The 15949-nt window shown below is 46.6% G+C and overlaps 1 protein-coding gene across 1 annotated transcript in view; it reads left to right on the top strand.

Moving 5' to 3' along the window:
- The window catches only part of SV2C (synaptic vesicle glycoprotein 2C), a 145744-nt gene extending 131572 nt beyond the window's left edge, over positions 1-14172 (top strand). The window contains exon 13 of the mRNA XM_084802714.1: positions 6516-14172. Coding sequence (XP_084658840.1) covers positions 6516-6699 — 184 coding nt within the window. The 3' untranslated portion in view covers positions 6700-14172. The remainder of the gene's footprint in view (positions 1-6515) is intronic.
- Positions 14173-15949: the final 1777 nt, after the last annotated feature.

The following is a 15949-nucleotide window of genomic DNA, read 5'->3' on the forward strand; positions in this document are numbered from 1 at the left end:
GCTCTGCTTGTGATAATTTGCATGACTAGGAGCCGAAAGGGATTCGGAGAGCAAAATGATTTGTTGGCAGAGGGGGACCTGCGTGTTGTCTCCTGGCGTTTCCTTTAGTGTTCAACACTATGCTCCAGTCGTTTTTAAAATACAAACATCCCTGGGATGGTAACAATGTACTCAGTCCTGGACATACCTTGTGGTCCCTTAGAACATCTGAAAAACACCAATCAGAGCCTCTGTGGGTGTGGTTAGGGTTAGAGTTAGGGTTAGGGTTAGGGTGCCATAGTTAGGAAACATCCCTGTTTGTGGTTGGTTTTGTGTTTTTGCTTTGAAACAGGGTATCACTTACGTAGCTCAGGCTGGTCCTATATTTGTTATGTAGCCCAGGCTGCCCTAATCTTGCGGCGCCCCTGCCGCTGCTTCCCATGTGCTGGGATTACAAGCGTGTGCCACCATATCTAGGTGGCCTTGCTCTTTGAAGAGCTCCCAAGTACAAGGGTGGGCGGTATCTAGCAGTAGAGTGTTTACACCCTGCCCACAAACCTTAGATCAGCCAGCTTTGCCATCCTAACCCTTGATTGACAGCAGCTGTGTACAAAGGCAGGCAATATGCACTTAGGGCTGGAGAGAGATAGCCCAGTTTGGATTAAAGAAGCCTTTGGGATGGAGTGGGGTGGGGTAGGGTGAACTCAATGGGTACCATGAGATAAGTAAGGTAAAAGACTGGTACCCTGTCCACAGATGATCCTTCAGCAGGTAATTTCCAGCTGTCCCGACAAGGCTGGTCTTCTAGTGTTTCCATCTGGAGACGTCTTCCCTCGATCACACCCACCCTAAATCTGGCCGCGTTCTCTCATTCATAGAATTCTTCATCCTTTGCCCCTGTTGTGTGTGTGTATTGTCACCATCTGCCTTCACCTACTTTAGTGCGAAGAGCTCTGTCGTCAGTGCAGCATAGGGTAGCTCTTGGAGTCTAAGAGGTGCTTTATTGCTGGACGCCTGGCTGGATGGCTCACACCTCTCTTCTCAGCACTCCCAAAGGTGGTAGCAGGAAGATGAAGATTTCAAGGCTGGCCTGGCGCATAAACAAAGGAAAATAAAAAAAAGCACCTAATGCATGATTATTACATGAATATAAATCAGTGCACAGGAGAATGTGTTCCTGGGATTGTACTTAAGACAAATTTTGCTTAACAAATACTCAAGGGTGTCTAGGCAAGTTAACATTAGCGTCCGTGAAACCAAACAGATTCTGTGTCAAAAAGGGCTCTGAATTGACCTTGGAAACTAGTCTTTGTTCACAGCACTCTTTCTGAGACAGATGAAATCCATGTGTACTTCACATAACCCGTTTCCGGATGAATGTTTACATTGCAGTGTCGCCTTGATTGAAACACAGCCTGTACATTTGCAAATGCCTCATGCTGAGCTGGGAGTATTCTTTTTATAACTTCTACGGGTCGCTTGACTATGCTGAGTGGGAAAAGCTTCTTCCAGAAGCTCAGCCTAGAAGAGAAAGCTTCCCTTATTCCTTTTAGCAGATGACATCTATGAAAGGAGCCCGAACTCCACTATTCCAGGCCTTGGCAAAGTGCATAGATTATTTTTTCCCAAAAAATTCCATCAGGAGGTGGGGCCAGGTACTGAGCATGTTAAAGCAAAGGCTACTCGTGGTGGGTGACAGGCGCCAGGCACGGCCCTGAGTCCTGCCACTCTCACCTCTCTGTTTCATACAAAGCATAAGCAACCCTCTGCATCAAGGTACGAGGAAAGAAGCTGTTGGGGCAATGCTAGGCTCCCTCCATCCACAGTGGAACCAGATGTTGCCTTCTCCCAACCTCCATTCAAACATAAATGAGGCTGGAGAGATGGCTCAGCAGTTAAGAGCACCGCACTGACTGCTCCTTCAGAGGACCTGAGTTCCATTCCCAGCGCCCAATAGGTGGCTCACAATGGTCTGTAGCTCTACTTCTAAAAGATTAGACACCTCTTCTGGCTTCTTTGGACACAGTATATAAGTGACACGCAGATAACACTGCAAGGCAAAATGCCCATACATATACAATAATAAAATAAAATTGAATTGGGAGCTGGAGAGATGGCCCAGTGATTAAGAACGTCGCCTGCTCTTCCAAAGGTCCTGAGTTCAATACCCAGCAACCACATGGTGGCTCACAACCATCTGCAATGTGATATGATGCCCTCTTCTGGCCTGCAGGTATACATGCAGGCAGAACACTGTATACATAATAATAAATAAATAAATCTTTAAAAAAATAATAAATAAATAAAATTGAATTAAATGAGCCATAAGACGATGTAAATAAACTAGAACCCTCTAAGTTGTAAAAATCCTCCATAGAGCGAGCCACATTTCAGCCTCTGAGAGGGGACACAGTTGAGTGTGTGGTGCAAGGACAGGAGGCACCTGGATAGACGAGAAATGAGGTTAGTGTAAGAAGAGGACGTACGTGTTAAAGGTGTGTGTAAGCTATAATAGACAACAAAGTCTGGCAGGAGAGACGCCATTTTGCTCTCCCTTTTGGTGACTCCTAAGGTAAAAAAAGAGGTAGGAAAATAGCTCAGTCTGAAAGAGAATGTAGGACCCATCCTGCTGCTGAACATTCAAGTAGAGACTCCTTGAGCTCCTCTCTGTGTCGTAAGCATGTGATGGCCTGTGAGTGTAATACCCTTGCTTTAAGGAAAAGCAAAGATGAAGTGAATGGAAGCTTTACTATAGAGAAAGCAGATAGCCCCTCGGGAGACTTGTTTGGGGAATGGTTTTGCTAGCACAGCTGGCCCTCGGATGCGTGGAACATCACCCTCCCCAGCTGCAGACATTTGAAGGAGTAATTCAGGAACCGAGAGAAGGGCAGGCACGATTTCTTGAATGCTGACACTGGATTTCATCTGAAGTACTGCCTCAGCTTGGGAAATGAACACTGAGATTGTCAGGAATTAAGTATTTGATCATCTTCCTTTAGAATCTTTGGGTATCAGATGCTCCCAAAGCCATCCATGCCACCCAGATATCTCCAGAACTCATCCCAGCCCTAGCACCAGTTCCAGTGATGGGAGGAGATGGCCCTCCACATCTCACACCCTGTTTAGGCTCACAGTCATGACAATGCTTGGTGACATACAGTTACTGTGGCCCAGATGTAGCTCCTATATGGGTCATTCTGCAGCTTTGGTTTCCTAGACCTCCTCACGGCAGGGGAATGTTTTCCTTTCTCTTATCAGTGACACACACACACACTCCAGCTGTTTTCCCAGCAGGATGTGCTTTATCTTAACACCAGAAGATGGAGGTGGTAGTTCATGACAGTTTATCAGGCAAAGGACCAAGGGAGGCAGGGCTTGGGGGGAGGGGTGGTATGAACAAGTGGTCCTCAGCAGATTTTTAGGGCAACAAAGCTGTTACCTGAGTGCTGCCATATTGTAGGGCAAATTTGTCATTATCTATTTGCCGAACCCTATAGGATTCACAACACCCAAAGTGGCCCCTAGTGTTGATGGTGAATGGGCATTAATGATGATGTTAGTTGATGCAAGCCCATCAATCAGGTCACCTGGCTAGAATGGGGACATGGGCTTCTGAAGGGACAGAGTTTATGTAGGATAAGGACTTATATGTTAAAGACTGGTCTAAGCAATAGCTGAGAGTGAGGTTTGCAGTGCAGAGGGCGGAGTCACAGGGGGTGGGGTTAGCAGAGAGGTACCACGTCTTTTTGTCCCTCCCTTTTAGTGATTGCTGGGTGAGAGGAGGCAGGATGCCCTTGCTCTCGCCACATCTGCTTTATGTCAGTGGGGAAGTGGCGTGTGTAGGAATCCTTTCTACTCGTTTTGGGTTTTGCTGTTGTGGCTTGCTGCTCCTTCTTAGATGTACGTGAGCCAGCAAGGTCACTGAAAGAGTGCGTTAGCACCCAGACTGGGCTCCTGAGCTCAGGGGTGAAACGGGATTAGGGATGTTGATTCTTCTTCAGTGGAATAGCAAGGAGCTGGCTGTTTAGGAACCACAAGACCGTCTCTCAGGTTCTGAAAACACAGCACAGGAAACATCACTGTATGAGCTGGGATGAGCAGTTGTCAGAGGAAAGCCCACACTCCCAGACAGACAAATCAGTCACAGAAAGGTGTGCTAACTGCTGCCTTCTGCAGCACAGAAGAGGCAACATGCTTGGTGGGTTAAAAGGAAAAATATCCTAAAAATTGCTGCACATTGGCTCCGCTTTTAATCCTCACCGACGCTCAGCAAGAACCCAAAAAACAGCAAACTGGTAGAGTGTCAGAAGGAAACTTACACACTCTCAGGAAGTCAGTGGCAGATGTAAAATCGTGTGCAAAACTGAATTGTCCTGCCCCGGAAGGACAGAGAAAACTAACCAATATGTGAATACTAGACAGATGGAGACTTTTAGTTTCCGTAGAATACACATTTGTTGCATGAGCTCAAAGGGTCAGGCTCGGTAACAGTACAAAGCTTAGTGTGTCTGAGGCCCTGGGTTCAATTCCCAGGAGGAGAAAAAAAAAAAAACAGGAAAGAAGTAAGAAGGGGGGAAGGGAAGGAACCAGATGAGAAGAGAGGAAGAGGAAGGACCTCACACGCGCCTGCGTATCTTAGATGCCAACAGAAAGCAGACAAGATCGTTAGGCCCACAGTCTGATTCTCTGAAATTTAGATCTATCTCCTACAGAGATTCTGATGAGGAAATGATAATGTTTGTGTGTGTATGTGTGTGTGTGTGTGTGTGAGAGAGAGAGAGAGAGAGAGAGAGAAAGAGAGATGTGGTGTGTGTGCATGTGTTATGTTGAGTGCACATATATGTGGAGGCAGAGGAGAACACTGGGTGTCATTTTCCTTTATCACCCCCCCCTTTTCTTTCTTTTCAGCTGGCTGGTCCTCCATATCTTCCTTCCTTCCTCTGCCCCCTGCCCCTTCTACAACGTTGGAGTTTCAGGCACACGAAGCCATGCTTTTGTTCCATGAGCTCTGAGTGTCTGAATTCAGGCCCTCTTGCTCTCACTCACAGCAAGCACTCGCGGTAGTGAGCCATCTCCCAGCCCGTGGTGACACTCCAGTGGCTCATTGGGGACTACCTGGCTTGTTCCTAGTGAGGAACAACTACTAATCTGAAACCCAACGTGCTTGTGAGTTTCAGGTTGTTAAGGTCCCAAACATTCCAGATCAGGTATGCTCAGGCTGTTGTTTGTTTTCTACCTACTGGCAAAAAATGTTAGGGATAGAAGTCTGGTAATTCACCTGAAAAAGGAGGACACACTTCCTGAAAGTTCAGTTCACTTTAGTTGTTTACAAACCTAGCACATCGGGCTGACCCGACAGCAAATGCCTATAATCACAGTTCGCAAGACACTGAGACAGGAGGATTACACATTCAACGCTAACTGATTCCCACAAGGTCTCTGATCTCCACGCATATTTCATGGTAAGCCTGCCCACCTTAACACACAGGAGCGTACACACTGGACGAATAAATGAAAAATAGATGAGTATTAAAAAAATAAAATCTAGAATACTCATTTTGATATCAAATGAGAGGGAACTGACATTTAAATAGGTCTGAAGAAAGCGGCTGCCGCATCGTTGTTGTTAGGAGAAAGCAGCAGAAATGCTTTGGTGCGTCCAGGTATGCCGCTAAGAGATCACACCGTGCAACAGACCTAATGCAAGAGGTTTATTGGGGGAAGAAGGGAGCAAAATATAGTCTCAGAGTGGGGACATAAGACAGACAGACAGACAGACAGAGAGACCAGGAGACAGAAAGAGTGAGATAGCACAGGCACCATGACGTATAGAGGGACCTTTTAAAGGGTGCTTGTGTCACATGAGGATTCAGAGCCATGGTAGAATTGTGCCCAGCTGACAACAGGGAGGTAAGCTGCTGGTGCTGAGTTGCTGAAAGGCAGGCTGGTAAGCGCCTGATTTACAACAATTGTATTTTATTCTGGAACGAAATTTGAATTTCCTTTTAAATACAGGTATCGCTGAAATTATGGACATTTATAAAAAACAAAATAGCAACTCACTTTTGTGAACATGTGAGAGCCTGCTAGGTTACTCAGTCCCGCTCCCTGGGGCCTCTGCCAGGGACAGAGGAGATGGCCCAGCTTAGAGAAGAGGCCTGCATGCCTGCTTTCATCCTGAGAAGATTTACATAGAGTGAAATTGACTTTTACTTAGCAGAACCTTCCTTCCAACACCCATTGGGCCAAGAAAGAGCGTTTTTGTTTTTTGGGTTTTTTTGGGTTTTTTTTTTCTTCTGTATCTAAATAAGAGTCAGTAGAGTGGTAAATAAGTCATCAGGAGTCTGGTGACAGCACGGACAGCTGGCCTCTTTGCCTCCACATTTGCTAACAAGCCTTTAATTATCTGCTCCACTGACATACCGCACAGTTAGCTTAAAGACTGTTGAAAATGACCGCACGAGACATATGTGGGTCTAAAGCCGGCTGCCCGCGTGTCATTCTCTAAACCTCATCTGTGTTTCTGTCCCTTGCAGAGCGACGGGCTTCGGCTTCTTGAACGCACTCTGTAAAGCTGCGGCCGTCCTGGGAAACTTAATATTTGGCTCCTTGGTCAGCATCACGAAAGCCATCCCCATCCTGCTGGCTTCCACCGTGCTCGTGTGTGGAGGACTTGTGGGCCTGCGCCTGCCCGACACACGAACCCAGGTTCTGATGTGACGGAACAAAAGCCATTCCCTTCTCCCGCCATGGCTCGGTCCTCCTGCCTGACTCAAGGCTTCAGAGTTCTGTGTATAGAAAGGTGGCCAAGTATCAAAACACAAACTTTTGCTGTGACTTAAAGTGTAGTTGCTACCGTCTTGCCCCTCCTGGGTGGTTTGCACTGTTTTCCTTTGGGTTGGTTTTTTTCTCCATGCATTGTTATCTTTTCCTAACTGTGATGCTCTTGCCTCCCAGTGCCCCGTGGAAGTGGTCCTAAAAAATATCCCAGTTAGCCGGGCTTTTCCTGAATGAGGGTTCTCTTCACTGAGAAGCTAAAAAAGCCCGTGCTGGTGTAAGAAGTAGACCCCGGACATCCCCACCCCCACCCCCGCTCCTGACGCTCCATTAACAGGAAGTTTAAGTTGTCGTAACTGAGTTTGTGCTGAGGAAAGGGATTTCTTTTTCTTTTCTTTTTCTTTTTTTCTTTTCTCATACAGAGTGACATTTCCTGTTTACTTAGAAAAAGGACATCCCGCCACTCCAGATGTTTAAAGAAAGTTGTGTGATGACAGGCACGACTGGGCGGCGCTCTTTCAGGCAGGACTGTTAAGGTGATTTTGCTAACAAGAAAAATTTAAAGTCCGTGCCCTGTTGGTGGCAAAAACCTGATTGAGCTGCAGAAGGCAGATTTTAGACAGAAAGTCCAATACGGTGGCCGGGGGGGGGGGGGGGGAGGTGGCGTCATCACAGTGTATGTGACCTGTGACTGTAGCATGTAAATCACCAGTCACAGCGACTGAAAACAGAAATTGGAGATCTCCTGGCTCTCTTTGCGTTTCTTGGAAAGCACCCCCAAAATTGGCCAGGTAGCTGATACAGAGGGAAAAAGCCATCTCTTAAAAAGCCTCAATTCTGCTATTCCCTCCCACGTCTCCCATGTCCAGCAATTGGCCGTGAAAATTAGAAATTGGCGAGAAATTCAAGACCAAAGCCATTTGGAAACGCAAAAGGGTACCTCTCTCAATACTGTCCCTTGAGGGTCAAAACTACCCGCCCTCCTTTGGCTCACTGTCCACTGTCACTTTTAAGCATCTCCACATCCTCAGGTCCTTCCCGCTTTCCCAGGCCCTGGGCTCCCTACCTTGTCTCTGCTTCTGAGCCTGCCTGCTCTCCCCCAGCAAGCCTCTGGCAGGCAGGCGGGAGAGCATCTCCCGGTGGTTGCCTGTCTGTTTTACCTCTGGGGTCTTCATGAGGGTGAAAGGAGAGGTCAGCAGGACATTCCCACGGGCCAGCAGTCAGCTAAATGACCTCTGGCCTCTCTCCAAGTGCCCCTCCCCCAGGCTTATCCTTTTACACGTCTTTGAAATCTGAAGCCTCCTTGTAGATTTGCAGCCTGTGATAACAGCCAGCCAGCGTAAGTCTCCTATTTAAACAACATTCTCTTTCTAACTCCCTCTGTCTTGTTGGAGGGGTGGTCCTTGTGGCTTATTTTAAGCTTTTCCTGCTTGACCGCAGCCCTGGGGCTTCCAGAAAAAGGAAACTTTGTCTACACTAATCATTATGTTCAAAGATGGCCCGGCTCCCTGGAGGCCCCCTGCCCCCCCCCCTTCCCCTGCCACATACCCTGATCCCTCCTGGAGCTCAAAATCTGTGAAAATCTCTTTGATTAACATAAACCATTAATCCAACTGTCCCCATCAAGTAATTCAGATTTAGTGGAGGGGGACAGACTAGAATTAAAACAGGAAGCTGCAGAAAGAAAGCAGCTTCCTGGAGATGATCTGGGGATGGTCAAAGGATATCAGCAAAATTCTCCTCGGAACTGACCGGAAGAAGGGAAATCTTTAGATGAGGCCTGCTTGATGGGAAAGACTCCAACAAAGCAGGAACCAGAACAGAACTCGCTTCTGCATCCTTTCTCATCCTTAGGAAACAAATCTGTATTTTAAAAAGCCTAAGAAAGTGTCTTCTTTCCTTTTCCATATGGGCTTGTTTCCCCGTCCTTTTTATCCCCTGTGATTTCTTTTAAATGAGATATAGTGGAGGCCCAGAGCAGATCTTTTGATTAGGTGTGGCGTGCAATGAAATTGCCGCAAAAGACCTGAATTCCTATCTTCCCATGCAAAAGACAGACAGACAGACAGACAGACAGACAGACAGACACAGGCCATCGCATCCTCTGCTCCTGTGTGGTGTGGTAGTGAACTTATTGGATAATCTTTGGTCTCAAGTTGTCTCCGTTCTCTGTTTTATAGCGTAGCTACGTCAGGCACATCCCAAGCTGTAGGACACAGTTATTCAGAATTCTATCTGGATGCTGGGTTGGGTCAGCATGGGATAACCCAGCAGAACCCAACTTCCTAAGACCATCTACCATCATCTCTCCTCTTCAGTAGAACCTCTCCAGTCACCCACCCCAAGCTTCCCAGGTGGCCCAAGAGGGATCTCGTCTATAATCTCCTGGACAACCAGTGGTCACAAACCTTCTCGGTCACTACCTTTCCCTCAGCCCCTTCACTGTGCATCACCTTAGTTGTCCACGACAGTGTCCTTGTTGCTTCCCTGAGTGTGTGGCATGATTTGTTCAAGTTAAGAGATTAAGATACAACAGAAACCGGGTGTGGTGGCACATGCCTTTAATCCCAGCACTCGGGAGGCAGAGGCAGGTGGATCGCTGTGAGTTCGAGGCCATCCAGGTCTACAGAGTGAGTTCCAGGACAGCCAGGGCTAACACAGGGAGACCCTGTCTCAAAAAAACAAAACAAAACAAAACACACAAAAACACAGAAGTACAACAGATTCAATAGAAGCCCCCAACTTCTATGGGTGTCACGGGCCTTGGCACCATGACAGACATCTGCCATCCCATTTCATGCATAGGAAAGGGAACTTGAAATCTGTTTCAAAAATGAAAGGGAACGGCCCCATTTATGCCTATATTTTGAACTCCTTCTCTAACTAAAATTCCCACCATTGCTCTTCACACTCAGTCCAGAGTGACCCAAGTTTTATGTTCTCTGAGTCCTCTCAATAGGAAACAAAACCAAAAACAACACTAGGCCAGCTGTTCTGAACTGTGACTTCTGTAGGACGCACCGCCCTACCTGTTGGGTCTGAAGTTTCCCACTCGATCCTGCTTCCTGCTTCATCTCACACCTGAGTACTGACCCAAAACACAACATCAGTGGGTCTCCGAGGCCCACGATCTACAACCAGGCAGAGGTCTTTCTGGGGACAATGCATTTGATCTTTAGCCAGAAGGTCAAGAGCTAAGTCACTGGACATATTGGGTCTCAGTTCCTCCATCTGTAGAGAAAGAGGATGACACTATTTCATTCTTAAAGATGATGCCATAGAACTGCCACGAGGGTACCTTCATCTTATCTGTCTTCTGGTGACTGGAAGCCCATCTTTACAACATGCTTAAAGTTACAGAATAAGCAAGTCTGTATAAAGAGGACAGGTAGAAGAGGATTTTAAATGTACCTCACTTCAGTGTCATTGTTACCCACCCAGGACATGGACAGCCCTGGAAGGCGCAGGGTGCTTAGAAGGCAGAGTGATGGGAGTAGCTGCAAAGACTGTATCCTGTGGTCCCCTATCCATCCTCTTCCCTGACTTCTTGAAATGTTGCCTGAGGTGGATCCAGGCCACCAGGAACAGTGCTTCTCAATAACTTGACATACATTGGTAGGTGGATCCCCTCTCATTTAGAAATCTCATCCAATCAGAGCTCAAGTGTGCACCAAAAATGTACTTGCTTTCAGAATATACTAGGAGACCAAGGAGGAGGAAGTAGAGAAAGAGATGTGATGACAGAGGGAGAGAGCCTGATGTTCCATTGATCATGTTCCAGCAGTGAGATTAGGGCACCTGACAGGCAGTCTAAACTCTAGGGTTGTTTCCAGAGCATTCCATGGGGGATACATTCTGATGTTTTCTGACAGATAAAATAAAATATGATATGCTCCCATTTGTTTCCACCTTATATTAAGAATGGCTTTTACCTAGTTCTTCAGCAAGATGCCTTCATTAGCTCTGAAGCCAGGAACGGCAGACTTGACCTTTACCTGGAATTGTAGGCAGCCGACATATCGTTTGGGGGCTAGTGGCTGTACATCAGGTTTCCTTTAAATCCCATATTGTGCCAAACTTAGTTACTGACCGCCCCCAGCTCTCCCTCCAAAAGTCACCCTGAGACAACAAAAACATATCTACACAGTAGAGTGCTCTGAGGTGGCCTATGCGTCTTGTCACATTCTTCTGCGGCTGAGCAAAGCGTCTGTTTTAGCTCAAATTTCTCTTGTCATCTGACCAAAGGAAGTTGTCAGGATGGCTTAGATGCACTGTGTGTCCTTTCCCTGTTTCAGGAAACTAGAGAAGCTCCGGGTACTGTTCTGTCGCTTTCACTGTTGACCATTACCCGGTCAACAATCTCTCAGCAACCCCACGCGAGCTATTGCCAGGACTTCCTTCCACTTTTCTTAACACCCAGATGCAATTTAGTCATCCCAGCATTTTTAAGCCACAGGGTCCACAGCCTGTGGGGTCACTTTAGGTTGTTGATTAAAGCCTGTCAAGCTGGGGAGAGGAGAGGGCTGGGGAGAGTGGGGCAGTCTCTCCTTACACACACACTTGTTGGGTGAGTACTGACTAAGCCCTCCAGGGTGCTAGGTGTTGAGGCTCTGGCCTGGGTGCAGATATTTAACCCTTTGCAGTATTGCTTTGTGAACAGAGAGACAGGAGAACAAAAGACAAGACAGTCTCATATCGTGTGTTAGGCCTCTCTGCCAATGTCTTAGTTTTCCGAGTTTTAAACTAGTTATAATCTACAACAGGTAGTACAAAACTACACAGTGACTGGAGTCACCTGTGGCAGAAGGAAATGCTTCTCGTTAGATGGCTTTATGGCAGTGAGTACTAAAAAGTACTTGGAGGGGGCGGAGCCACATTCATGCCCGTGTTTCTTCAAATGGTCTCAACTGGAAACCACTCTAAGATATTGTTCAAAGAAGAGACTCGGCAGCAAAATTAGCTCGTGCCTTTCTGGAGACCTCCATTTCTCCAGAGCTGTTTTCCCAGGGAACTAGGAAGCGTGTCCCCTCTAGGCATGTTAGAACTCTCCTTGCATGGCCTCGCAAGCCCCTGACACTGACCACTGCTCTCTGGCCTCTACCCCCAACTCTCCTGTGGGTGTTTCCTTTCACACTGTCTTGCAAATATGCGAAAGCAACTTTCCCCTTCTCCAGCTTCAGCAGATAAGCCACCCAGAAAACAGGTTCTGACATCAGGAGGCCGTGGAGTTTACAGGTTACAGTTTTAAATGGAGTGTGGCGTTGTTGCCAAGAGTTTTGAAACTGCGAAGGATCTTTGGGGGTTCTGGAGTCTCCAAGGGGGCAGGGCAAAGGGAGAGTGTAGTCTCTGGCTGTGGGTGCCTTTTCTCCTCACCAACTCGGTCTCTGTCCTCTGTAAAGTTCATATCCACTGTCTTTCTTTCATTAATCACCCTCCTTTCTTCTTCCTCTCACCTTTTGACCCTAGCTGTGTACAACGGTGAGGGTAAGCTTTTCGGAGGCACCGGGATACAGGCACGTATATGTTCTTGACCAAGGAATGTATGTGGAGCCTTATGGAGCACAGAGGGGGGCGAATTTGGGGGACAGGGGTGAAGTGATATGGATTCCATGGGTCCTTAGAAAAGTGTGGATTTCTGATGTCGTCTAGCCCTGCACCCTGATAAGACCAGCATAGAGCCATAGTGGCCCATCTCTGAGCTTTGGCTTCTAAGAGGAGCATCCCCTTCCGGGGTCACAGCACTCTGTGAGGAAGAGATGGCACCTAGCCTCTCCTTGTCTGTGTAAGTCCCTACGCAGAGCGGAAGGGCACACGCTTAAACTACAACGGTGGCCCATCCTCTGCCTGCCCTACCAAATTTTCATGTCGCCTAGAGCCAAGAAAATTAAGAACTGAAAAGAGACAACAGCTTTTAGACTTTGGTTCAAACTCAGATAAGTTTTTACAGCAAGTCAAAAAAAAAAAAAAAAAGAAAAAAGCCTTCCCTGGCAGCAAGAACATAGTACCCTGAGCAGCCTTTAGGTGCTCTGACAAGGACTGGCCAGCCAGAACATAGGGAGTGGTGTCATCTAAATCCAACCATGGCTGGGAATGGGCTCAACCCGGGTCTTAAGAGTCAGTGGTTTAAACTTCAGAAATTTTGAAAGCCAGTCAAGAAATATAGCCATCATTAAAAGTTAAATACAGTTAAGCCAGTTATATTTTAGAGCAATATATATTCAAAATGCATCCCTTTCCACTTATTTTGCTACATTTTTCTTTTAGCCATGCCCTTGAGGTATGATATGCTTATTATATCTCTATTATGGGAGTACTGTGTAGTGCCATCTGTCCTATTCGACCTATATTCCCCATGACAGGGTCAGTGACATTATACTGAGCTCATCCACAGTGGGAACATTTACAGCACAGAAAGCAACAGAGGCTACAGGGCAGACTCCTCCTAGCCCTACAGAACCCCAAGCATTGGTAAATATTCACCAACAAGTCATTATCTATTTGTTGGCCCTGGAGAGTGTTTGGCTCCCCTAGCATGAGTTTGTTGGGGAAGGGGGTTGGGCCTCCCAATTCCAGGCCAGGTGGAATTGAATGTCCCCTTGGGCTTCTGAGTCAGCTTTATATTACCCATAAGTCCAAGGGAAGGAAAGATTTAGCAAGTACTCATGTTAGTACTCAAAGGCTCATTTCTACATTCAATAGGACCAGCCAAGCCGAGAACCCATTGGCCTCTGGGCATTGTTCCTTCGGGGAGAATTGCAGTAAGTTAGTTGTTTCACACACTTTCAAAAATGTGGCTGCCTGACCCAGGGACACACTGACTGAGCAGACTTCAGGCTGTTTATTGGGGTCTAGACAGATAAAGGAAAGCCCTAGAAGAGGTTCTTCCAGGTCACTTCCCCCTCAGCCTACAACTCTATCCTGCTTTTGGCAATGAGATCTTGGCAGAGGTCCTGTCACTGGTTTGGTTGTACGGATGTTTTGGCTTCGTATTCTTTCTCTTTTCTCTTTTTAAGGCTCTGTCTGCTGTCCCACTGTTTGGTCCAGTCCCCCCTGTTGTGCTGTATGTATGTGCTGCATGTGTGGACCTCAGTAACTCCCATTTCAGGCTTCTGGAGTTCAGCTGATCCTGCTGCGAACTCATCTTTCTGGTATGCTCTTTTGTGTCTCATTTCCGATTGCCAAACTGTTGGGCCAAGTGTATTTTCACAAAATGTCCCAAGTCACCCATGTGTATACTTGTGAAAGGGCATGCTCTATGTGGGATGGCTTGTGTACAGCATAGATCTATCACGTGTGGAAGTGTGTATACATTTATATGCCAGATAATTATCATTCATGTAACAGCTGCAAAGATATTTAATGTACATCCGATTAATAAAAGAGCATTTTTTTCCCGCTCCATTATATTCAAGTAAAGACTGCTGTGTGACGAGTCTTCCCTTGCAAACAGCCCTAAAAGCACAAGAACATTTTGCTGGATGTGGTGGGGGCAAGCTTGGAATTCCAGTGTGTTCAAGAGGCTGAAGGAAAAGAACTGTAAGTTTGAGGCCAGCCTGGGCTACATAGAAAGAACCTGTCCCAGGTAGGGAGTGGGAACAAAACAAATGAACAAATACAAAAGCTCATTTTCTCGTCCTTGGTTCTGGAGAAAGCCAGTTCCTCTGGTTCAGGGCACTTTTAGTTGCTTTCATGGGATGGCTCCGTGTATACTGATACATTATTGATTTTACAGAAATACTTCCCAATGGTTACCCGGGGGGTGGGGGGTGGGGCTGTGAAGAAAATGCCTGGAGGGGGTTGGTGGGGAACCAGATGCTTCTGTTATTTTGCCCTAAAGCAAGAACAGTTAACAGATTTCTCTTTCGCACATCACCTCTAATTAATTGATAATGACTGTTAGGAACATTCATTTGAGAACAATGGGGGGAAGATGCTATATTTGATGGTGTTCAAATTAGAGGCAGAACCAGAGACTGCAAAGCCACCTATTTGCTGTTCCCCAAAGAAAACTTTTGACTGGTTTTAACAGAAGACCCAAGTATTGCCCTGCTCTTCTTTAACATATAGCCTTGCTGTGTTTGACAGGCTGCTCCAGGGATCCTCTTACCTGTATCCAGGGTAGCCATGACTACCAGGTGCTCATACCATGGCATCAAGAATTTGGCAGGGTTTTTTTGTTTGTTTGTTTGGTTGGTTGTTTGGTTAGGTGGGTGGATGGTTTTTTTTGTTTTGTTTTGTTGGTTTTTTGAGACAGGGTTTCTCTGTGTAGCCTTGGCTGTACTGGACTTGCTTTGTAGACTAGGCTGGCCTCGAACTCACAGAGATCTGCCTGCCTCTGTCTCCTGAGTGCTGAGACTAAAGGCGTGCACCATGATGCCTGGCCAAGAATTTGGGCTTTTGCATGCGTATGTTTCTGTGTGAATGTATGACGTTCCTATGTAAGTACCTGAAGAGCACAGAAGAAAGCCTTGGATCCCTTGCAGCTGCAGTTGTAGCCATCATGAGCTCCCAATGTGGGTGCCGGCAACTGAACTTGGGTCCCCTAAAAGAGCACACGCACTCTCAACCACTGGGCCATCTTTCCATCCCTGAGAACTTGTACAAACAACAATGTTATAATGTGGGTTGGCAGCATTAGTGATGACCCAGCTTCTTTCTCTCTTTTAGATCAGCTCTCCTTAGGGTGCTGGGTTCCATGCCTCCTGGCACCCCAAATAGTGGCAGGAACTCTAAATAGCGCATCTTGATATAATAATCGAAGGGACAGAAGCAACCATCTCCTCTTCCTGAGCCTTTGTTTGTTTGTTTGTTTGATTCATAACAGTGGGGAAAAAATTACAATTATGAAGTAGCAGTAAATACTTTTAAGCAATGAATAACATTAGGGTCACCACAATATGAAAAGCTGTAGTAAAGGGTTGAAAACCATGGTCTAATTATGTGTGAAATGAATACGTGTGTGGCATATTTACTGTGTGTGAGCTTGAGTGAACACAGGTACATGTATGTGTATGAATGTGTGCGCAAACATCTAGAAGCTGAAATTGATGCCAGGTGTCTTCCTCAATTAAGAGTAACTATTTGTTAAGGCTCTTGTTGAACCAAGTCGGCCTAGTCTACCTCACCAGGTTGCCCCCCAGATCCCCTGATTCTGCCCCATACCAGGATAACAGGCAGCTGCCATTTCTACCGG

This window comes from Acomys minous (assembly GCF_964271855.1).
Source record: "Acomys minous genome assembly, chromosome: 11".
In the NCBI taxonomy this organism is placed as follows: Eukaryota; Metazoa; Chordata; class Mammalia; order Rodentia; family Muridae; genus Acomys; species Acomys minous.